Source organism: Taeniopygia guttata, chromosome 2, assembly GCF_048771995.1.
Source record: "Taeniopygia guttata chromosome 2, bTaeGut7.mat, whole genome shotgun sequence".
Classification (NCBI taxonomy): Eukaryota; Metazoa; Chordata; class Aves; order Passeriformes; family Estrildidae; genus Taeniopygia; species Taeniopygia guttata.
This window is the reverse complement of record NC_133026.1, coordinates 108,529,873-108,554,515: the sequence shown is the minus strand read 5'-3', so window position 1 is coordinate 108,554,515 and position 24,643 is coordinate 108,529,873. Positions and strand designations below refer to the sequence as shown.

General features: G+C 39.8%; 1 protein-coding gene across 1 annotated transcript; it reads right to left on the bottom strand.

Annotated features, from left to right (window-relative positions):
• Window positions 1-319: 319 nt before the first annotated feature.
• TTR (transthyretin) lies at window positions 320-8,445 on the bottom strand. The gene is given in 4 exon segments (NM_001245108.1): window positions 320-608; window positions 2,440-2,575; window positions 7,434-7,573; window positions 8,344-8,445. Coding segments are annotated over 4 exon segments (453 nt in total). The 5' UTR covers window positions 8,413-8,445; the 3' UTR covers window positions 320-500.
• Window positions 8,446-24,643: the final 16,198 nt, after the last annotated feature.

Here is a 24,643-nt window from a genome sequence, read left to right as displayed (position 1 = left end):
GCTAGGTATTCAGAATTTTACTTATTCACCCTGCGACCTGGTTGATAGTGGGACCATATATTCTGTGTGAAGACTTGGAGCAGCACAGATTACTTTCTTATTTTGAGTACATTTATTTGGTAATTTTTTTAAGGTAACACAACTATATGAATTTCTTGTTTTGAGCCAATGTCTTTGGTGAGACTTCTTTAAGGCAGTGGAGGAAGATAACAAAACTAAATAAAGTGTCATCCCATGTGTGTTTTTCATATGTCCTGTGCACTTTAATGCAAATCATAATACTTTAGAAAACAATAAAATTCCACTAATTGAGTCCAAATTGTTTTAAAGAAGTAATATTTTATTGACTTGTCTGTAGTTTGCCAGGTTACAAAATGGAAAAAAAAAAAAACAACTACTAATGTAGCAAAAAGTTATGCATTAGCAGTAGGAAAAACCTTCCTCCCATAAAAGCCTATGATAGTTCTAGTGGAGGAAAGTGTGAAAAAGACAGTACATGTTTATTCCTGGGGATCAGTGACAACAGCAGTGGTTGAGTAGGAGAAAGGGCTGAGGAGAGCGGCGATGGTGTAGTGGCGGTGACCGGAATCATTAGCAGTGAACACCACCTGGAAAAGGGAACACTCGTGGTCATGATGAACAGCAATACAGCCAAAGCTCCCTTATTAACAGCTAGGCAGCACACCCCACTTCATCTGCAGAGCACTTTGCTGGTCCTGCTCAGTGCTTTTACCCCTCTGAAGGGTAATGCTTCCCATTATTTTGTGATTGCCAAGGACTGAGATATTTGTGACAATTGGGCCGAGGTCCACAGAGAGCCTCAGCTGCGGTGAAGCTGGATGGAAATACCCACACCTGAGCCGGGCAAACTGCTTTGTGATGTGGAATACGAGGCTAAGGGGGAAGTATCTCAAATGACCAGTAAGAAAGACAGGGGTGAAATTCCACCTAGGGAATTTAAATACAACTCCTGTGTGATGTGGCCAAACAAGGCAGGCAGATGGAGCCCAAAGCTATTTTCTGTACTTCAGTGCCCCCTCCTGTTTTTAAGACAGCTGGTGATGGGTCAGTTTTTGCATTAAGAACTGAGTGGCTAGATTTGCCAGAACAACAAGAGACCCTTACCCTAAGACAATTCAAATTAGTCCAATGGGAAAGGAAAGTATTGTCACCTGGGTTAAAAAATCAGAATCCAGCTTTCCTTAGCCTACTATTTGATATATTTTCTAAACCATGAGACACTTTCTATAAGTAGACTAGAGAGTTCTCTCCTACAACCAAAGTCTAAGCTTCTGAGGACTGTAGGCTTCAGTTACTCTGTACACATTCAGTCCCTGAACTCTCCCCACTTCCCAGGCTAGCTTGTTGGCCTATAGGCTATATTATGTCAAGGAAAAGCTTCTTCAGCCTAGCTGGAATAATCTCAGTCAGGCACTTTTAAGCACCTTCTGAGGTGTAGCCCTTACAACTTTCAGACATACAAATGGTTAGGGAATACTTTTGAGGCTTCATTTTTTGACCTAAATCACCCAAATGGCACCTCAGATTTAATGGATCTGGGACTCGGTAATTTCCTTTAGTCTTCCACTAGAGCTCCATGAACTTGTGGTTTGAAATGTTCTACAACACCACCAGCAGCTGTTTCAGAGTACTTAAGTTGGGGAACCTTAAATTTGATGACAGATTAAGCCTGAAGAATTTAAACAGATTTTTGGATGTGCTAAGTAAATGTAGTAGAATAGAGTACACAATAAATCAAAATGAAAGCAAAGGGAGAGACAGGACATTATCACATTGCTGGCCTGCTTGTGAAATTTGAGTATCAACAAAATAGACAACTTTTCCATTCCCACTATGGTATTTCTTTACTTTTTTCATACCTCCTTTATTTTTAGCTGTATATTTTGGTATTGAACATCATTAAAAAAAAAAAAAGGGCACACCAGAAATAATTGGGGTTTTTTTGCAATTACATGTCATATTAGAATTCAGGGATTTTCATGTGACTGATACGGGTAGAATACCTCTGATATAAACATAGCTTATTTACTATAAAATTAGGTTTTCCAAATCTCTCCATTCCTTCAGCATCAGAAAAAGCAGTCTTTTTTTCTTTTGGTTCTTTTTTTTTTTTTTTCCTTGTTTGTTTTTATAAACACTGTCTACTATTGAATAATGTATCTCTTTTCAAGCAAGATTCCCTACTGGCATAAGGGGGTGAATGGGTGCAGCTGTGTCAGCATTTGCAGGGAATTTGGCTCCTTCCTGTGGCTTAGCTGGATGTTTACTGCCTTTATTTGCCCAGTGCTGTGTGGCAGTGAACCACTTCACTGTGTGTTGCTGCTCCTTCAGTATTAAAGGGCTGTGTTTGCTTTTTCCAACTGATGCCACTACACAGACAGTGTGTACTGGTTATCAAGGATGTTTGCCACTACTCACATCAGCGTATTCATGGAATGCAGAAAGCCCGAGCGCCTTCCAGTAGGAGCTGGTTTCAAACTTCACCATGTATTTTCCCTCTACAAACTGTTCTTCTGTCGTGAGCTCGTGAATCTCCCCATACTCTGTGGTTTTCCTGTAATTATTAAATACCTATATAAATATTTTATATTATCATTTAAACAGAAATAGTGCGGAATATTAAATAGCAGAGGTGCCAAATTCTACATTGTGCAGCCTAATTATCTGAAATAATTCCTTCCCTCTATGTAGTGTATGTTTCTATACATTTCAAAGTCCGTCCTTGCTACCAACTCACCCATATACATCACAAATCAAAGCTGGCTGGTTTAAGGTCCCTCTTTTAGTATCATGTTTAACTTGTACCAAATGTCCTCTGGAACCAAAGGTTACTGTCTTAGGAGAAGGAATATCATGATGAGAGGCAAGATGCCAAATCTCAAAATAAAACTAAGGAGAGAGAGAAATTTTTTTGGAAATTATTTTGTTCTCTAGTTATTAGCACAGAGGATCTGGAGTTTATTCCTATACACTGATGTGATTTTATGTGACCCTTAGTGGTAATGTCTTGGAAAAGCAATTTTGCATCATAAGATTTTAATAATTTGAATTACAATGCCTTGGTCAAAAAGCAGGGGCCTCTTCCACTGGGTACCAAATAAATGAGCAATAGGAATTCCCAGCTCAGAGCTTATGTGTTCAGCTCAGAACAAAAAACTGTGGATGTAGAAACTCCAGCAGTAAGAAGGAAGTATAGCCAGCATTGCATCCTATTTATTTGAAAAAGGAGGTTTTTCGAGCTTTGTATGACAGCTGTTTAAATATTTACATGCTTAGCTCCTAAACCCCATTTATCTCTTTTCCCTCCTTTTACTTAGTTTCTAATTTTTTTAACCTTTTGTGTTTGTTTGTTTTTGTTTGGGTCTTTTTCTGCTGAAAATATTTATTTGATATTTATAGCACTTCATAAGCACATGATTTAGTTGAAGGAAAAATGAAGAAAGCCTTGACTGGGAGAGTTAGTGGAACTTTCCTGTCTTATGGCAAGTAGTAACTGCCTAGGCAGAAAACAAACTTGAGGAGGAGAGGAAGTGGAGAAAGCTGTGACATGCTGCTTTTCTAGGACAGAATCAGTTGTGCTATTGGGCTTTTCTTTCCCAGTCTCTTTCTCCTCCTTCACCTTATTTGTAAACTTTGGTTAATCGTGGTAAATTAAAAAAGACTGAACTACAGAGTTTTTGCTTAAATTAAGAGGTAGCAGGACTGAAAATCCCATGCTAATTTTAATTTTTCTTATTTGTCAAGACTGACAAGATCTCACTGATCCAATACGTAATCAAGTGTATCAAAGGCAGATTAAACCTGCAGAGAATCAAAGTCCTATTTGAAACAAGTATCTCAGTCAATTTGTAAAATATATGCATCTGTTTTCTTTTAGTTTAATTAGTAATTTCTGGTTTGATCTATCTTTCTTTAATAAAAGAAGAAAGAATTCATTTGTGAGTGTCCTTGAAGCTGTGAAACAGAACTACTAAGATCCTGCAGAAGAGAGAAGTTAGCAATCCACATACTTCTGCCTGTAATCTGGATAGTCCAGACAAGCAATTAGAAGGAAAAATGGTGTCCGCCTCAAAATCTTTGTTCAGAAAAACAAATTAGTTTTAGTTTGAGAAAAGTGTGGATGGAGCTGGAATGGTGCTTTCCCTCAGGGGTACTGCTCCAGAGTGTCAGATGTTAACCATCCAGAACAGCTGGGAAACTTGGAAACAAGAGCTCACTTGAAAAGGCATGCCCACTACCAGAAGTTAATGGCACTTTCTTTCAATTATTAAGTGGTAGCCATTCAATACAACTGGTCTTACAAGGAAACCCTTCAGCATCACTGCTGCACTGACAGACAACAGGACAGTGTGTGATTCAGAGCCTGGAGAGGATTAGCATAAGGCAGAGAATGCTCAGCATTCAGGGCTGGTAGCAAAATGCTGTGATGGCTTCTGAACTGCACTTGTATTTCTGTCTGAGTGGGGGACTAAATATAACATGGTTCCTTATTCTTAATAGCATGTGGACTGCCAGCATCTGGTGTAAGATGGACAGTTAAATTAAAAAGCTGTGCTTTTTCCAGTGAAGTTACTGCAGTGCCAGCCCATGCTGCAATCTTGAACCTCGTTTTGACTATCTGGACCTTAGTTGTATATTGTGGCCAGGTTAAACCTACACTGTCTTTACAATGATGTTTATGAACTCTTAGGACATACTGCACTGAGATAAACTGTGCTGTCAGATGCAGACTGATGAGGAAATATCTCAGGAACACAAGCTCTTATTTTGGAGTTTAAAAAACAAAACAAAAAAAAAAACGGGAGGGTTGGAGAACTGCTTCAAATACACAAAAGTCTTTTCTTTCATGACTTGTAACCCAGCTATGGTTGCACGTGGGTAACTACTTGTTAAAAAAACGTGACTGACTGCAACTCTTGAACCACATGATGACATCTAAATTTCCAAAAACTTGTGAGGAGTGAGAAGATCAAAGTTAGTCATAGGAGGAGCTCATATAGAATCCGAATCACATGTTCTGTGTCCTAAACCCTTCTCTACTATGTTACGCTGAAGTTATCTCTTTTTGCATATTTTTAGCTAGAGTAATTTTGAAATAAGCCTCTTAATAAAGTCAGCTCCTACTATTCTAACTCTCCCACTGCCCCTTAAACACCATTACTCAAATTCAACAGTTGCTAAGTACATTTGCTTAATTCCATGAAGTGTGCTTGCAAAGTAAAAATAAGAAAACAAAATAGTAAAAACGTAACTATAACAGACATTTGCACAAAATCCAACTTTCTCATATGTATCTGCTAGTTATTGTAACTTCAAAATGTTATTCACCTGACAGGAGTATTTACAGATTGTGTTCCTGGATTTCATTCATGTTTTCAGCTGTTTTTACACAGGGAAATTCTGGCTTTCCAAAAAGAATAAAATTGTAATTGTACGTGAAAACTTGGTTCAAACAACTGTCATCACCTAAAGTCAATGGTATCACTGAAAACAGCCTTGGTTATGATGCAAGTCAAGAAAAATGTCAAAATCTTTACAGCAATAAAAGTTGTGATTTAATGTTCATTCACTGCCATCCTCCAGCAAAATGGTTCTCACTTGCCTAGAGTTAATCTTCTTAATTTATGTTTAAGAAGATGTAATTAAATTTTCTTAAGTATACTAACCTAAAGTGTCAGCAGAAGTTGCCTAAGAACTACAGGATTTGTCTCCATGGACTTGTTGAGAGCAGGGTTGCAAACTGAACAGGAAAACACTTTATGCCCCAGAAGTGAGGGCATTTAATAATGACATTACATTTCTCTTATTCTTCTGTAAATTGTATTTTGTATTAGTTGTTAAACAGTACTTGATGAAACATTTTAAATAATTTGGTTTTCTAATAACGAAAGGGATGCTCACTAGGGATGTTATCTTTGTCTCTTCTTTCCTTGAAAAAAATGTGTCACTTTTCATGGAGTTTTTCTGTTCATTAAAGTATATAAATCCATTTAAGGAGTAATTTATTCTAAGGTTAACACTCAGCACTTGGAAGTGGAGTTCTTTTTTTTTTCACTCTTGTAAATTGTCTTGCAACTTTTCAAAGGAGAAAAGGGTTTTTTTGTTTTCAATATATAAAAATAAACCATTCAGATGAGAAAGTTATCTCTCCTTGCAGTCTTCTTTTTTTTTTTTTTTTTACCTGCTGCTTATATGTAAATCATGCTATAAAAAATCCTGGTAATAGACAGTTAAATGTACAGTTGACTCCTGTCCATTCTTGTGCCTATAATTCTGTGCTTGAATATTCTGCTGCTACTGGAGACTTCTCTTGAGTTATTTAAATATCTGATTCAACGAATTCTTGCAATCAAAGTAAAATGACTGAATACCTCAGCTATTTGAATTTTAGTAAACTGTGTTCTTCTGTTACTCATACACCTGTTCACAGACTGAAGGAATTATTTTCATCACCCTCTGTGATGTCCTAAGGTATTTGTAAGGATGCTAGGTGTCTGTTGGTATTGGTCTGTCATTCTAGAAAAAGACATTTAGAGCTAGAGAAATGGCCTCTAATTGTGGAGATTTTGCTTCTGTGTTGTGTTATAATAGGGCTCTTTAAAACTTTCTGATCAAGGAGTTTCTTCCAACCAACACATTTGGTCCACAGCAGAAGATGAATAATGCAATTATTATTTGCATGTGTGCAGAAAAAGCTTACAGAGAGGATTTTGCATGTGACTGCTGCACATAAAGCTCTATTAAAAGTCAATCCATTACATATGGAGATAGGTTAGTATGGATTACCTACAAAATGCTGGTAAATAGGCTTTTTTTTTTCTTTCTATAAAAAGGAAAGATAATACTGAAGCTAGGAGGAAAAAAAAGTATTAAAACTAGTCCCTTACAAAGATAAGATGAGCATCTGGACATATTTTTGGGTTGCTATAGGACACGTGAAAGCACAACATGAGCTACTTGCTATTTGCAAGGTAAAGAAGAAGGTTTATTCTCTGATTCTAACTTTTATATTTCTCCAAAGGTGACAGTGGATTGGAGAGTGAATGGGCTACCTCTTTACAGACATTGGACAAACTACTAGTACATTAAGTTTCTGCACTCCCATGAAGGAATGCAAAACAATATGTTGTTTATAGAAATTTGTGGGAAAGTTTTCTAATAGAATGTAAACTTAGAAGATTTTAGAAAATCTTAAGAATCAGGGCAACATTTTTGCAATTAGCATTTCAATCATGGATGAATTTCACTTAAATCTAATGGATTTGAAATCAGAATTCATGTGCTGTGAACATTGATAATGTGGTACACATCAGAAAACATATTTCTGTTTTGATCAGAGCTCTATTCCATTAACTCCTCAATTGCTTGTCCAAGGCACCTTGAAAATGACTCCAGAAGACCACACAACTTACCCAACAGCAAAGTCCTGCCAGCTTCCATCTTCAGCCTGTTTAAAAACTTTAACAGTTACATCAGATGCAGGGCTTCCTCTGACTGCATCCAGCACTTTCACCATAAGAGGGCATTTGGAATCAACAGAGCCATGGGAGACCTTGGGAAAAGGAGAAGTTGTATAGGAACTGTTCACCAAGCCTGTAAAAACCTTCTCCCAAAGAAAAGATGGATGCTAATTGCAGAATTACCATTCACTTAAAAGCAAGTTCTCTGAAACATGCTGTTCAAAGCTAATTTCTAAACATCTATTTTTTAAGCAGAATGTCTTAGAGCTTTATACTGATATGTTATTACACACACACAGATTGCTTGATCAATATTTAGAGTTGCTCCAAATGTCTCTAGAAAAATGGTATAATGTTATACCTTTATAATGAGATCACAAATATGAAAATAGTAAATTCTTTTAAGTGCAGACACAGTATGTTATCTAGGGAAACCAACAAAGAAATACATACAGTATCCTAAGGCTGCTATCCCTCTCTTAGGCTTCATTACATTATATGGAATCCTTAGTCATACCTCAAAAATATTTTTAGTGCTTTAGACAAGCACTTGTTTGGTGAAGCTTGCTCTTAATTGAGAATGCAGGATGTGAGTCATGAACAGAAGGAAACAAAGGAAAATAAAAGGTCACGACACCTAGATCCCTGACCCTTCCATAATACCTTAAAATAGGTAGGTAAATGGCAAGAAAAGAAAAAAGTTTCAAGAATTCTGAAGATGCTACTATAAAAAAAACCCAGAAATAGCATTCTGACAAAGCCCAGTGGTTACAGAATTTCATGGTTGAGGAGGATGCTAGTCATCTAGAAAATCCAGATTATCATTTTTGTAATGATTGGGTTTGAATACAAAGAAACTCACCAGTGGTGCAGCTTCAGAGAAAAATACCAGTCCAGCTAAGAAAACAAAGAGCGCAGACTGAAAGGCCATTCTGCTTGCTGTTAGTGAGCCTTGGTGCCAGCAGCCAGGAGCTGAGGGGATTTGGGGTTTTATAGCCAATCCAACAACTGAACAGGCTGCTTATTGGGTGCCCATATGACTCCAAAACTGCTGATTCTGATTATTTGCTTAGTAAATAGCCCAATCCTAGAGTCAGTCCATTGCTTCATGGCACTGCCATTGAAGTCAATGGAAGGACTGCGGGATCACTAGAGAAAAGAAAATAAGTAACGGAAACAAACATGAACCTTGCCTGGGGAGATTACACTCATAGAAAGCCCTCCACAAAATAACACAAATGACCTATTTTTTGGTCCAGAAATCCAACCAGTTCTAGGGTGACTTCTTTAGCTTGCACTCAATTTGTGCATGATAATGCTCCAATATTTTCTCTGCATCTGTCCTATGTTTCTTCTCAGTATATTCAGTGCTGAGGATCAGATCCCACATTCACATGCAGACTCAGTACATGGGTGATGGAGTTTGTTCATTGTCTGACTCAAGCAGTGCTGGATTCCCAATCAGTTTCTATGCATGTTGGAAAGGAGCAATGTCTCTGTTTTGAGACACAACTTAAATGGGATCTGACACAACCTGTCACCCACCAGACGTTAGTAATGATTCATCTTGCCCAACCTTCAGACACTGAGGTCTCCTCTTAGTCACAGGGAAAAGATCTCTAGAGAGATGTCCCCTGGGAAGCCAAAGGTCTCAGAAAAGTGAAATGAGTCTTCTCTTGCACCATGTACCCCAGAAGGAGCCAGGGCAGGCAGCTAACAAAAAGATGTTAGCTTTTGTTAACATCTGACAAAGATTCTAGCTGCCAAATCTTTATTATGCTGGGAATGTTATTGTTATATGTGGGTTTGTACATTTCCACATTTGTAAGTGTACAAATGTACATTTCAGAGGTTTTTCAGGGCTGAACTCAGCCCCAACCTAAGCTGGGAGAAGTCACCTGGGGGAGTTGGCTGGATTTGTTCAGCTGCATCACACAGACTGTCCATACCATACCATACCATACCATACCACCATACCATACCATACCATACCATACACCATACCATACCATACCATACCATACCATACCATACCATACCATACCATACCTTGTGCTAGTTGAGAGACAAAGAACCTGCCCTGTTTAGCAGTTCCTTTTACCCACGTCCTAAACAACCCTGAGTCTACACTTTTCAGGAGCTGGCACTCATTTTTTACTGATTTCACAGTATTCTAACAAAAAGCAGTTTTCTTGAATAGGATTATGATGGAAGTCTTAGAGAGAAATCACAGATGGTATTCTCCAGAGATTTTCATGCCTTCAGGCTGCTTTAGGCAGTTTTTCTCTCTAGGCAAAGTTGATTTTTGAGAAAAAAAATCTATAATACAGTAATCTCCTGCACTGGGATCAAAGTGCCCTTTGTACTTACAGCAAAGCAGGCTGATACGTAGGTAACATTCTACACACACTTTGCCTGCATGTAAAAGTCAGTGGAAGGTGCCCAGCAGTAACAAACCATGCTGCAATCTAATGCTTGGGGGTTGTATTCAAATCTAGGAAAGTTAAATGCTGCTCCTAGATCTGTGCAAAAACATATTACCTCATTATTTTGTTCTCATTATTTGTGAATATTTCTCTGAAGCAATGAAGCTTTGTATGTATGGAAGAGAAATTACCTGTATTCTAGGGCAAGTAGGCTGTCTTATGTTTTGCTGTCAGCTGTTCTGCAAGGAGATAACGCCAAGGAGTTAATTATATTGGCACTTGTCTGCATGAGAAATTGCTCTCCTATGGGACAATTACTTTAATTATTTTTCTCTAGGTTTTCCTGCAAAGTACCAGTTTCTGAAAAATCAGATGTACAGGGATAGTACATTTCAGCTGTCCATATTATTTTGCTTCCCTCTTTTATAACATTGATTGACCTTTTGGCAGCTGCTTCTTGAAGTGAATAATGAGCATGAAAAATTCTAATCCCAGTATGATTTTTATTCCTTGTTCTTAATTTGCTGGGTTTTTTTTTTAACTCTCAACATCCCATACATAATCCAGAAAGGGATTCTTTGACTACTATCAGGGACACTAGTTTGAGTGGAAATTAGACTTTGTGTGTTTGTGAATCTCCATTCACACATTTTTTCACACAACTAGATCATTTCTATGAGTTCTAAGATACAGGTAGACTCGATGAGATGGCAAAAAAAGAATATCTACTCAATCTCTGATCATGAAGCATCCAGAATTTATACAGAAATCTATTAAAATCTGTGTGAATCTAATTTAAAATTACTATAGCCTAGTGAAAGCAATCTTCCCCCTTCTATTATCAGCTTCAACTTAGTAGTATTTTCCATAAAATGCATGTGAAGGCTCAGGGATTTGGAACAGCTGGCAGAGGAGGATGGTTCTCCCTTGGTAGAGAATCAAAACATGACTGTGGGAGGGAAAAGGAGAAAGAGGATGGGTAACTGCTGAGCATCCAGCAGGTGCTGATTGACTGTTGTCTGTCTGTTGTTAAATGTTCTTAAAGATTTTCTGTGCAATGGCATTCTGAAACTTACATACTGAATAATTTAATAAAAAACAAGAGAAGGTGAAATGAAGAGAGGCTGAGCTCTGAGATGTAATTGTAAGGCAAACTCTAGGTACTCTGAAGGATGCGGGAAGCTACCATGAAGATCAGGAAAGAGGGCAGCTCCAGGAGACTGCTAGCAGGATACATGTGACAAGAAAAGTGGTGCAACACAGAGCCTTAGCACAGAGCAGTAGCATAATTGTCCTTTTGTAAGAAAAGAGTAAATTAAGTTACAGAAAGAGATATTTAGGAATCCTGGTGTGGAAGAAGCTGTAGGGTAACAGCTAAAACCGAGGTAGTATGAGGCTATACAGTGCAAGCATCTGGGATCTAGGTGACTCATAAAACCCAGAAGAAGGGGTGCATACAGGGTTATTAGGGTGCTGGAGAAGAGAATGGCCAAGAGTCACTGGTGTACCCAGTAACCTCAGCTTGATGGAAGACAACAAGTGTGAGACCCCCAGTTATGGAAAAATTTAGATAATCTTCAAATATGTGAATGTTTTGAGGCTTATCTGAATTCCAAATAAATTGAAGTTCAATTCTGAAGAATTAGGATTAATGCTTTTTTTCTAATGAAAGTGTGTTCCCTGCTTGGAAGCATTACAGTGTTCAGGTCAAGAGCAAACATGTCCTATGGCTAATGCCCTTGTTTATGTCAAGGATTTTTCCTACTATGCAATGGTATTTTTCTCTCTCTTCTATGTAGTCTCAGACATGTAGGCTTGTTTTACACAGATAATCTCCTTATTCTTTGCAGCATTCCCTTCTATTTGACTTTATTTAGAAAGCCAACTGCTTCTACATAGCAAAATGCTCAGACAGGCTGGAATACCTGACTTTGACCATAAAAACCTGTAAGCTTCTCCTGTGACATTGGAATGAAAGGGTCTGATAGAGGGTAAGCCATTTGGTAATCTGGATAGAATTCCCAAACTCCCTGTTTGAAGAATTAATGAATTCCTGGGCTCTGAAAAAAAATCCTTTCTATAATATAGAGACCTGAATGTGAGACCTTTTTTTACTTTGGAGTAACATTCCATAGGGACTTAAAGGAAAAGACCTGAGATTTACCTCTCAAAGGAGTTCACCTAAATTTTCTAGGTGAAAAAAGAGTCAAGAACTCTGAATTTTACTACAGTTGTCTGCCAGCTGAGCTGCTGTGGCAGAGCTTTGGCACTTAAGGACAGTGTTCAATGCAATAACTGCTTGAACCAGTGAGAAATTTTCTGTTGCTTTCACTATTTGCTAATTATATAACATTCCCCCTCTCTGCAAAGCCAGGGATAATGCTTTTCTAATTAATAAATGTGCTCAAGGAGTTTCATGTTTGAGCTTGAATTTCAATCTGTAAAGAATGGTATTAAAAATGGTGGCATTCCAGGTATGTGTGGTGTGTGCATGTTTATCAGCCTTTTCCATTTTCATTTTCCCTGAGGGATATGTCTGTATTTTGAGTTTTAATGGTCATTATCAAGTTTTCACAGGACTAACACTGCCTATTTATTTGGAAGTAAGGAAACACTACTGATCTTATGCAGAAAAATAAGAAAAATATCCTTATTTTGTATCTTAAATCAAATCCAGTTACTTCAAAAGTGAGGAGGTGGATACTGTTAGCAAACAATTTTGAAGACAGATGGGTTGTGTTGGTCCTGAGGTATAAAATCACAGGTTTTTTATAATTTCCAAGGTTGTGTCCGAGGACCATCCTGGGACATAGCTCAGAGTCCAAAAAAAGAAACACATGAATACATGAGTCTTACTTTAGGGCATTTGTAATGTATGAATTCACCTGGCACCTGCTCATCTCAGCAGGCTCTGAAGTGTTTAAATGCCAAGATCACTGGGCACTGATCATTACTTCTTCATAAGCTACCCCTATAGGTCTTGTGATCTCTCAAAACCAAACTTCTGTTATTCAACTTTAATATGTATTCATGTCTGCATACTAATCTATCAGTCTAGACAAGTGATTTAAAAAAAAAAAAACCCTAATTCAGTTAATGCACAAAGCTAACTGGATATCCTTGTGCCAGACTTAATATTTCCTGTGTTTGAAAGATGCTGACACTTGCCATGAGATCAATATTTTTAAAAGTCAATCTATTTATTAGCAAAATGATTACGTGGTTTATATTTTAAATATAGCTTTTGTGCCATTCTTACAGGAAGACATACACAATAAATCTACAGCATGATGCAAATGTTCCTATAGCAAAAAGAAATCTTAACACAGGTCACTATTTTCCTGGGGTCTTGGCTAGGTTCTTTTGGGAGTGTATTATATTTTTAAGTGAATTTCCATCAATTATCCATTTGTTCTCAGAAGACTGCAGACATCAAATGATTAATTAGAGTACACATGACAATCAAAATCTTCCTCTAGCAATAATGACCAAAAGAGGTTCTGTAGGGTTAAATTATAATCTTTTCTTAGGTTATATATATTTGCTAAGCTATTGCAGCTATGTACTTTGTTCATCATCTTGCTGTTGAAGATTGTAAAATGCTGAGTCTAGGGCACTTCATGCTGGTACCTAAATACAAATAAGTGTGAAGAAATGCCTGTTTTTTTCATCATGCAGGGCCACCTGAGCAGAGTCTTGAAAAGCTTCTGCAAATTTGCACAGGGCCAAATTAGCCATTGGTTAATTTCTTTTGAATTACTCAAGTCTCTGTTTAGTGGAGATCATTGTAGATACAGGTAGATCACCACATGGACTTCCATGTGAACTATAGCTGGTGTGCCTGTGGGTGTCTCTGCACTTTGTCATATGTCCTGGGCCATGCAGACCATATCTTCCTCCTGCTCATCTGTCCCACCTTGTAATAAGATCCCCATCTGCCCTGCAATAAAATCCCCCAGGCATGTTGTTGAGTGGGAAGTTACCAAGTGACAGTGACAGTGACACATTTATGCCTTTCTTTTTATTAATTGAACTGGTGCCTGCTTCCTGCCAAAAGCTCTCAGGAAATGCTATACTAATCATTTTATCTTATAAACAGAGTGCCTGTATTCACCACAGGCTTCACTGAACTTTGGCATTGGCTTCCAAGCACATTTACCAGTGTCACAGTGACAAAACCCAATGACTGCCTCATGAAAATGGATATGAGAGGAAACAGCCTTGTATCTTGTAAGGGATAAAAAGAAAAAGGTATTTTGAAAGGTAAGGGACAGAGCAGACCATGTACCTATGTACAATGCATTAATAACATCTGTCTTTTCTTATTTATTTATTTTTTATTTTTGTTCTTATTCAAATTTTAAAGACAAGAATAGAGTATACTGCAGCATTTCTGGCAGAAAAGACCAAGGGCTAGACACTTTTGTAATGTGGAACCAGCAAAAGAAAATTGTTAATAGCTATTTTAGACAAGCCACTGGTCATAGTTTTTTTAGCTTTCTGAGGCAAAAGTTCTTGCTAGTTCTGCCTGTAGCAGAAAGCTCTGTGACCTGGGTAGGAAATACTAGGTGAAGGCATGCTAAACAAAACAGGAGTAGTTTTCCGGTGGTTCGTCTCAGCATGTTACCCATACACTGAGCTGTACAGACAAAAATTATTCACACACTTTGAAATGCAGTGGGGTATGTGAGTCAACAGATTAACTGGCTATTATTCCTTGGTATATTGTAAAGGAAAAATCTTGCTTTTGTATGCAAATTCACAGACTCACCAGTGCGCCTTCTGCATGAACTGCTGTGGCAAGCACAAGTTGCTGCTTAAATGGATGGACAAAGGCAACAGATGTATACTTTTCCATTATTAAGTTAACTCTGTGGTTATGTCCCCCTTTACCTACTGCCAACTGAGAGATTAAATTCCAATCACATAACAGATATATATTCAGGTTTATAGAGTGCAAACTTGTGAATAAGTCAATGCAACACTTGCTGCAGATAAAAATAGCAATTTCTTTTCTCACTATCTCTGAACTAGATTCAGAACACCTCCTGTACCAGAAAAATAAAATAAATATCAGCTGAGCCTACAACTTAGCTGTATCTATGACTCTTGTTCTAGATATACAGTCATAGCTATTACAGAATCTGCTTTTTGCAGCCAAAGTGCATTTTATCCCTGCCTTGTGTTTGTATATATTCTTTCTGGGGAGTCTTTAGCTTCTCTTTCTTGGCCTGCATATTATACAGGCCCCCACATACCACTGCTGAGAAACTGTTCAGCCTCTGGACTGTTCACAACTTTTCCTGCATTTGTCAATAATTGTAGCAAAGAGGAGTCTGTTGTGTCTTTAAGACAAACTCAAGCAGAACAACCACCATCTTATCCAACAGACTTCTATGTGTCATGCAGTTTGTAGTGTCCAGGGGGTCCAGTAGCTGGCTTAGAGCAGCCAGTTATGTCCCTGTTAGAGTTAGGACAAATGATTATTGCCTGTACTCAGGTCCAAGAGGGAGGAAGTTTGAGTTTCTGACTCCCAACAGCCTGCTTTACAAACCTGGAGTCCACATAGTGATTTTAAACATTAAAAAAAAAACCCCACTCTGCTAGAGGGGTGATCCACAGTGCTGGATGAGTACGGAGCTATTGGGGAATTATTCCCACTCCTCATTCTCATGAGGTATAGAGGTCAAATATGAATGGTCATTGCTGTATTGCCCTTCTAACAGTGGCTCCCAGACCAGACCACTCCTGCTCTTTGTACCCCAGCCTTCATGCAGAGCTGATCTGGGAGCCTCATCTGATCCTGGGGGCCAGGTAGTGCCTCCCAGTTTGTAGGGCAGCACTATGGTCCCTTCACTACTACACGATGCAATGCACAGAATCCCACGTCTTTCTGAAAGTGCATCACAGCCCATAATATTGGAGCCACAGGAAACCAGCTTAGGGAAATATGTACTAGTAAACTAAATTAATTTAATCCCCTTCATCTCTCTGCTTTTCTCCTCTAAGCGTGAGTCAAAAGAATTTTAATCCTTCTCATGCAGGCCAGAGAAGGCATTGAGGCCAGCAGCTTGTCCACACCTAGCAGAGATGCTGCCACACTTTATGTTCTTATTCTGCCTTAATAAACTCTCAAGTATGGCCAAATAGACAAGTCCTTAGAATTGCTTGGATGCTTCAAAAGGCTTTGAAAGGTCAGATCAAAATCTTTACCCACTCTTGCTAACTAGCCTTCTCCCTCAATAGAGGACAAAAGACTCATGCACTCTGCAAAGCTTTCTTTATTCTGCTCTCCTTCTTGCAATTTAAAAGATTCCCTCTGTCCTTTACAACACTGTTGGATATTGCTTTGTACTGATGATTTCCCATGAGCTTGACATCATTGCCTATTGGGCTCCTGGTGGCAAGGAAAAAGTAAAAAAGTAAATTTTAGCTTTTTCTTTAAAGATGATACTCAGCAAGTAGTTGTTTAGTCTTTGAAAAATGATGAAAGAAGCATAGCTTGAGGTGGGAAAAACCAGCAAATAATTCCAGCTCATGACTATTATCTGGGGAATATTTGACTATAGAGAGAACTGTAGATCTTTTATTAGTATCAGCTTGATGAGTCTATTGAAGTTTCTCCACAAAGTACAGAAAGTCACATGAAAAGAAGAACACATACTAATTTTGCTCTTTCTTTGTGCCATTATGTGAGGAAGGCTGCAAATAGCAGAAGTGTGTAATTGCTAGTCACACTCCTTTCTGTTGAGCAATTTGTCTTTTTTTTTACACCCAGGGTTGCCATGCAGAAGTTGGGGAGATCTCAGTGCAGGAAAGCACTGAGTTATACATGGCTTATGAGACTTTTTACCTCCTCTGCCTGAAGTGCAAGGAAAACTGTGTGCTGCGTACATCCAGCTGGCTTGTGGGTAGTGGATTTATTTCCTGCACAAGTCCTTAAGCTCTCTTATAACATCTACCAGCACAGGTGTAATTGCCTTGAGAAATCACGCCCTGGGCTCCTTTGAAAGCCAGAACTCTTCTGGCTGTTCCTTGCACACAGCCACCCAAAACAGTAGAGAAGAGGTAACAAAGTTCCCTATTCTGCTCTTCCTCTTTGCCTGCTTAACACTTTCCTGAGGGGACACAGTCGTGTGACCCATGGCAGGGTACCCAGCAGCCATGGAGCTCTGCAGGCCCCTCGGACAGACCCCTGCCACTGTGTTTTATTTGGTCAGGAATGAAGAACTCCAGCAGTCTGGAGCAGAGCCATGTTTTGGTACAAAGAGCCTCTCTTAAACAGGGTGTGTGGGTCTGCATGGGCAGGTCTTGGCTGCTCAGTTTCACAGAAAAACATTACTGTAAAAACAAAACAAACAAACAAAAGCCATGTCCTTGGCTGAAGATAAACCCAGCAAAGTAAATTCAATCCTTTGAAAATGTAAATATTAATTTAAACTTTCATTTTAACAGCACCCTTGGCTCTGTTGCCCTTTGGCTGGAATACCTCCCCTCTCTCTCCGCTGCTGGGCAGCACTACTGGGATGGGAGCCCATCCTTTCCACAGTACAGGGAACAAGTTGCTCAAGGTAGAAGGAAGCTGTCCTCGTAGGAGTTTTGTCTCTGGGATCATGACATGTGCAAAGGAAAAGGCTTCTGAGTTGGACTATGGGAAGAATCTGCTGAATGCCAAGCAGGCCATGCAGTCTCACTAGACACTCCAAGATGCGGCTGAGCCTCATTGTTAAGCAGCTTTTAGCATGTCTTTGAGTTCTCTCTCTGTCCCAGAATCACAGCAGCACTGTGAAAGATGATGCCTTTTCTGACTGCTCAACTCTATAGTTAAGAAGAACGGGAAAAGAAAAAAGATAAAAAAAAGAAGGAAAAAAAAAAGGTAAGAAGGAGATGGAAAGAAGAGGCTGAGATAAAAAGAGCATGGTGGCAGGCACTTAAATTTACCTCTTTTCTGATGTTTATGAAAATAGCCAAACCTAAGAGAGGCCTCAGGTACACTGGCACTCTGTTGGGTGCAAAATATCTCTCAAAGAGAGGAGAATGAGGTCCAGTGGCTCTGGGTAGGGATCATTGCTAAAGATTACCAACCTCCTGCACCTCTTCTGAGCATCTCTATGACACTGTGGATCTCCCAAAAATGTGATGATTGCTGTTTGACCCACCAGTTAAGAATAATTTCCAGTGCAGCAGTTTTGGCCCAACAGTCCTTTCTTCCATATTCCCCCTTCTGAAGATGTATGATTTAATGGAGTTTGTGGACATGTGTGTCTGGATTAATCTTGTGTTTCTGTGAATAAAATTTATTAATTCTTATTTACCATGTTATTTGCCCAACTGAGCTGTTCTTTGGGCAACTTGAAATTCAGGTGTCTGTACTTATATTGTGCTGAAAGGCACAATACCCGTAGATGGGAAACCTGTTGTGCCTGCTTGGAGAGAGAACTTTTTTCATCTCTGTCCAGCAAAGAGAGGAATTTTAAGTCAACCTGGCTTTCCATCCTCAGTTTGTAATTCTGTTGCTAAGTGGCAATGAAAGAGGATTATTGGCTCACAGATTAACAGAAACCTCTATTCAGTGCTCGTGTGTAATTATACATTTCAGTTACCTACTTGAGAGCTGAGCTTTAGCTTCTGTGCTCCTACCTCAGCCTCACCCCACCAGAGATTTTTAGCCTCAGGATCTGATCAGGATTCTGACAAACTGGCCTTTCTTTTCCACACTTAGCCTCTGCACCCTGGGGTGGCTCTGTCTGCAAGAGTACCCCAAGGGTCTCTGCTCTCAGGGCAGGTCTCAGAAACTAAAGTCCTACTCTAGTTTTTAGAAATTATTTATTTTGGGAGAAAGCAGAAAGAGCATATAAAATGGTCTAAAGAATTCAGAACCTTCAGAGGTTACCTATTTGCTTCCTCCACTAATAAATTCCCTATTTTTTTCTCTCTTTTCCAAGATAATATGTTTCACTGTCTCAGGCAAAAGTGGCCAAGCAGCATCAAAAAGTGGAGGAAGACACAAGCCTGAGTGGCCGAGGTAATTATTAAATGTTGAGGGTGAACCTCTGGCAGAAATTTTTTAGAGTGGGTTTTGAGGGGAACACAGTGGAAAGGGCACAGAAAAATCAGGAGACAGCATATCTGGCTAATGCTGGGAATGCAGACAGAAAGGGAAGGAGAAGTGTGGGAAGAAGACGTAGTTTGTCAGCTGTGAGGAGAAGGTGGTAATACGAGCATGTACATTCATAGTACAAGTGTGAGGAGCAAAGGCCTTCTTGGTAGGCCTTTGCAGGGGAGGGGGATGGTTGGAGGAATCACCTGGTGTAAATTCAAGTAAAAGGAAGAAATGGCATGGAGGGATGGTGAGAAACAAGAGCTGCAAAAACAACATGAGGGAAGGCTGTGTGCAGGGGGAGAGGATACACTTTCAGGCGGTGATGGCCCCAGACTGTCATACAAATAAAACACAGAAACAGAAAGCAGCAATGTATAGAAAAGCAAATCTGTTGGCAGTTCAATATACCTGCTTTACAGGGGACTGGTATTTTCAAAGTCTTAGGCTCAAGTCTCCAAGGGAAGCAGCAAATCAAGAACAAACAAGGCTGAAATAATATTTTCTGAGTCAGTCTCTCTGTTTTAAACTGTAACTGACATTAAACATGTGCTGCCCCTATGCCTACTCAAGACTTGGTTTGCTGGACATCATTTTACAGAGCTCTTTTGCAAAGGAGACACTTGGTTTTTTTGGTCTCAGATTTTAGTAGGAATGAATACACACTGCCCTTTTTTTCTGAGGAGCTTGTGTATTCTCCTGTCAACCCACTCTGCTGGAGCTTTGCGTGCAATTTCTCTGTGGAGGTAACTGTGCTGTTTCCAAACAGGACACCACACTCACTAAGATCAGTTTTGGCTCAGTGGCTGGAGCAGGGTAGCTACTGCCTAGAGCAATGGGTTCAAAACCACAGGGTAAACATTCACTTTGTGGCTCCTACACCAGAACAGACTTTTCCCATGTATATTATGCATCTCCTTCAGACTCAAAGAGGAGAATTGGCAAACTGCAGGAGGTATTTGCTGCCCTTGAGGTTTGGGCATAGCATCCTGGGTGAGTACAGGATGTTCTTTTCTTTCTTCATCTGAATCAATTAGGATCTGAGACATGTTTTTTTTGAATTTCAGTCTGAAGAGGTAGCATTGACTTCATCATGGACCATGGCCAATGGACCACTCCAGAAGTAAGGGCCTGGAAGAGCTTGCTATGTGGAGATGGTGGAAACCAGAGAAGTGAGCCGACAGATTAACCAGCTTGTACTTCTGAGCAGTGATATATAGCTTGTGATTGCGGGCCCCATGAGCAGTCTGCTTTTGGGGAAAAAAAAATTGTGAAGTATCTGGTAGGGCCCTTTCTTCTGAAGTAATTTGGGAAGGAAGAAAACTACTTTTCAACAATAGAGAGCATTCTCTTTCCATTCCTACAGACATCCTGCCATCCTGCTGTTTTTGTGGTTAGTCATCTGCAGACTAAACTTCAACTTTAACCAGAGCTATGAAACACTAAATTGCTTGTACCCATGAAAAAATAAATTACTAGGACTATGTCAGCCTTGCTATTTGCCAGAGTATTCAGTTATGACAGGATGACTAATTTATCCCTGACCTTGTAATTACAAATGTTCCCCTATATGATTGATGTGATTTACAGAAATGCCCATTAGAATAGCACTTGACTCTCATGCCAGGCTGAGCTCACAAGGAAAAGAGATTTCTGGACCCTCTCATGGAGTCCCTGCCTAGATGCTGAGGAGACTACCAAGCGAACCCTGATAAAGCAAACACAACAGTGCCTTCATGGCAAAAAGGGTCTAGTCTTGACCCTAGGTCAAGTTTAGTTTCCTTTTATAAATCTTCCAGAATAGTGAGGTGGAAAAAGAAAGAAGCACTGATAAAGGAAAAACTATAAAGCATGGACAGAGAAAAGGGGTGGAAAACATACACTAAGGCAAAGCACATAACAAGATTTTTATTTTTCTGAGGGGACATCCTCTGCTATATTGTACTATATTTTTTATCAATCACTTCCTAATTTTTGCTGATAAAAAAAAAATAGACATCCATAATAGCTAGTTTTCTGAAGATGTCACTGATAGGTTGCTCATTTTGACTAAGAGTGATAGTCATACAGAAGCTACCACACAGTGAACTGTGGTACTTGGATGCTTTTTTGTCTCCTGTAGCTTGACTCGTCACCTGTATAAGCCCAGTACACGGGTAGAGCTATCTCAGGTTAAAACTACACAAGGCTGAGAAGAAAAAGAGTGAGGGAAATGGGGATACAGATGTTGCTCTGACATTACTTGATGATTAGAGTGCTGATCCCTCAGGGCACTGTTTGTTAGCTGTAGTTCTAATTAATCAGGTCTTGTATTGTTTCTCTTTTCATTACAGCATGCGTCAAAACTTCTGAAAGAAAAATGCTGTAAGGGAGTCCTAAGGGATTCATCTTTTGAGAGCTGGAATGCGCTGGTATGTTGCCAGAGAACATCTTATTTAAGAGATCAATGACAAAGCTGGAAAAAAAAAAAATCGTTATTGTTTGGAAGGGATTTGTTACCGACATGAAAGGAAGCACGAGAAGAGAGAGGCTGTATTGCAGCCCAGGATCCTTTGTTCCCGTGGGCTTTACTGAGCGCAGCTGGGGACAGTTTAGCGCCGCTAGAGACGTGTTTGCAACAGAACCAAAAACCTTTCGGATGCGACGGGGCTGGAGCGGTCTCACCGGCGTGAGGGCAGCTCTGCAGCCGCTCCCGGCCCGTCCCTGGCAGGGGTGTCCTTGGCACCTCGCCGGGTGCCGCCGTGTGGCCCTGCCGCACGCCGGGCACGGGCTGCCACCTGCCGGCCTCGGGCGCCGCTCGCCGCCGCCTCGCACCCCGGCGCGTCTGCCTCCTATCCTAGGGAAAATGCACCTTGCTGTTTGTTGTTTTTCTCGGCGGGGCAGGAGCTCCCCTGCACAGAAGGAGAGCCAATGGAATCCTGGGGTGCAGCAGAAGAATGTGGCCAGCAGGTTGAGGAATGTGATCTTCCCCCTCTGGTCAGCCCGAGTCAGGCCACATCTGGAGTGTTGTGCTCAGTTCTGAGCTCTGCAGTACAAGAGAGACAAGGAGCTACTGGACAGGGTCCAGTGAAGGTCACAGAGATGATTTGGGGTCTGGAGCATCTCTCTTACAAGGAGAGATGTGGGAGCTGGACCTGTTCAGTCCAGAGAAGACTGAGAGGGGATCTCATTAATCCATATAAATATCTTAAAGACAGGTGTCAAGAGGATGGTGCCAGGCCCTGAAAGCAGTGCCCAGACACTGGACAAGGAGTAATGGCCATAAACTAACACTTGAGACATTTCACCTCAACATGAGGAGGAGCCTCTTTCCGTTGAGGGTGGCAGAGCATTGGAACATGTACCCAGGAAAGTCATGGAGTCTCCCTCTCTGGAGACGTTCAAAACTCACTTGGACACATTCTTGTGTAACCTACTCTGGGTGATCCCACCTTGGCGGGGGCGTTGAAGTAGATATCTCCAGAGATCCTTTACAACCCTAACAATTTTGTAATTCCATGAAGGAAAGATTTAATGGTTCTCCTTTGTGAAATGCGTTACACCTTTGGTACCTCCTGGGAAGCAGCTGGTCATATGTTGGTAATAAAGATAACAAACAAATTCTTTTATTTTCTTTTCACTGACACCAGGAAAAATGTCAGCCATTCCTCTGTTGCTGTGATAAAGAAGCTTATCTGTGGTAGCAGACAGAGCCAGACATAATAAAAAAAATACACCCAAAAAATAATTTTGTTACTGAGGTAAACAAAAAAATATATGCTGAAGACAGATTTCCATTTATCTTCCCTTTGAAAGCCTGGATTTCTTTTCCAATGCTCTGCAGACAAACTTAATGCACTTAGATATTGTCAAACTCCAACTCCTCGAAACAAAAAAACCATCCAGTCTGCTGGATGAGTAGGCGGCACTGTGGAGTATTTCAATTCCTGTTGATCCTTTAATCTGGCTGTAGAGCACAGCAGGAAAAGGTAGACGTGGGAGAGAAACAAAAAGGGGTTATCTGAGGGACAGGGCCTTCCAAAGGAGGCTCTCTCTGAAATGAACCCTGGTGGTACTAACTGCTGATTTATTTGTGGTACAAATTCCTTCCAGTGCAGCAAACATTCCTCACAGAGTATTTCTCCCTAACATATAGCAGATAATTTTGTAAACTCACACTAAGCAGTATGTTCAGCACATTCTCTTCCAGAAACAATTTGAAAAGTAACAGCTTCTCTTCTTCTTCTACACGATATTGTGACACATATTGTGTCACATTGTCCTTTTCTGCTAATCTCAAACTTCAGCTGATGTAGTAAGAGAGCTGCAAATATTGTTCACAGCAAAGCTCACTGCTTGGAGGCTTTCTACCTGAAATGATTTTATTTCTCCTTAGACCACATCACATCAAGAACCTTTTTGTTCCATTCATGTGCTTCAAAAGTATTCATCTTCTTTTGTCACAGGTCAGACTACTCCTTCTCAGTGAAAATCCTGAAAAAGATATCTGAGAAATAAGTGAAACATCATGTCTGCCCTTCCCTTTGGATTTTGCACTGTGGATATAGCATCCTGGCTCAGTCCCTTCCTTGCCCACTCCCTTCCTGCTTGCTGACAGGACAATGTGAGCAGCAGAAAAGGCCTTGACACTTTGCAAGCGCTGTTCAGCAATAACTAACACATCCCCTATGCTAGCAGCACTGTTCAGGTCATAAATGAAAAGCAGCACCACAGGGGTTCTATGAAGAAAATCAATTCTATCCCAGGCAAAAGCAGTACAGTGGGATTCCAGACTGCACTACAAATTATTAAAGTGATTTGCAGAAAGGGGATCACACTAATGGGGTGAGATCTCTGAAAAATGATATACTGAAATACATCTTATAAGTGTGTTAGTGGATGTCTTGAAAGTTTATGATTTTTTTACCAGAATGTTCATTTAGATATCTCCTTCAAAAAACTTCCTTAATAGCCAACTACATTTCTATACTGACCTGAATTAATTTACAAATTTTACTATGGCTGCTTTCCCAGCTTCTGTTACAGTGTTATTGTACTTGTGCCTTCTTTTAATTTGACACTGGTTTGCAGGAATTTTCTTGAATCTGAAAGGAGAACACAATGGAAAAGGCAACTAAATATTAAATTTTTTTTTCTTATTTTAACCCTATCTTTTAAAAAAAAGAAATCCTGTGCTGTGTGTCTCACAAGTATTTTGAACTAATCTTTTGAAGTAACACAAGCAGAGTGAGCCAGGAAATTTATCAGAGTTTATAATGGTGGTTGACTCTATTAAAGTTGTAAGGGGTATTTTCATGGGAGAGAAGACCTTGTTCAGTACCATTCTATCTTCCCTTTCTTTGCTAAGAGCATCCTAACTAACATCAAGGAGGCTGTAAGGTCACTCTGTTTACACTTTGCTTCACACAGTATCAAATATTTAAATGCTCATTGATTCAAAGAACAGGGATGCGTGAGAATGACCCCTGTGCTCCTTGTTCAGGACATGGTCCTTGAGATCTGTTACAGCTTATTTACCTGCTGTAGTAGGGACTTCATCTGCCCCAGGCGACAGCTGTTTATCCAAAATTCAGGAAGCTCAACTACTAACCAATTCCACTAGCACCACCTGGAAAAGAGTATTTGAAGCATTTTTT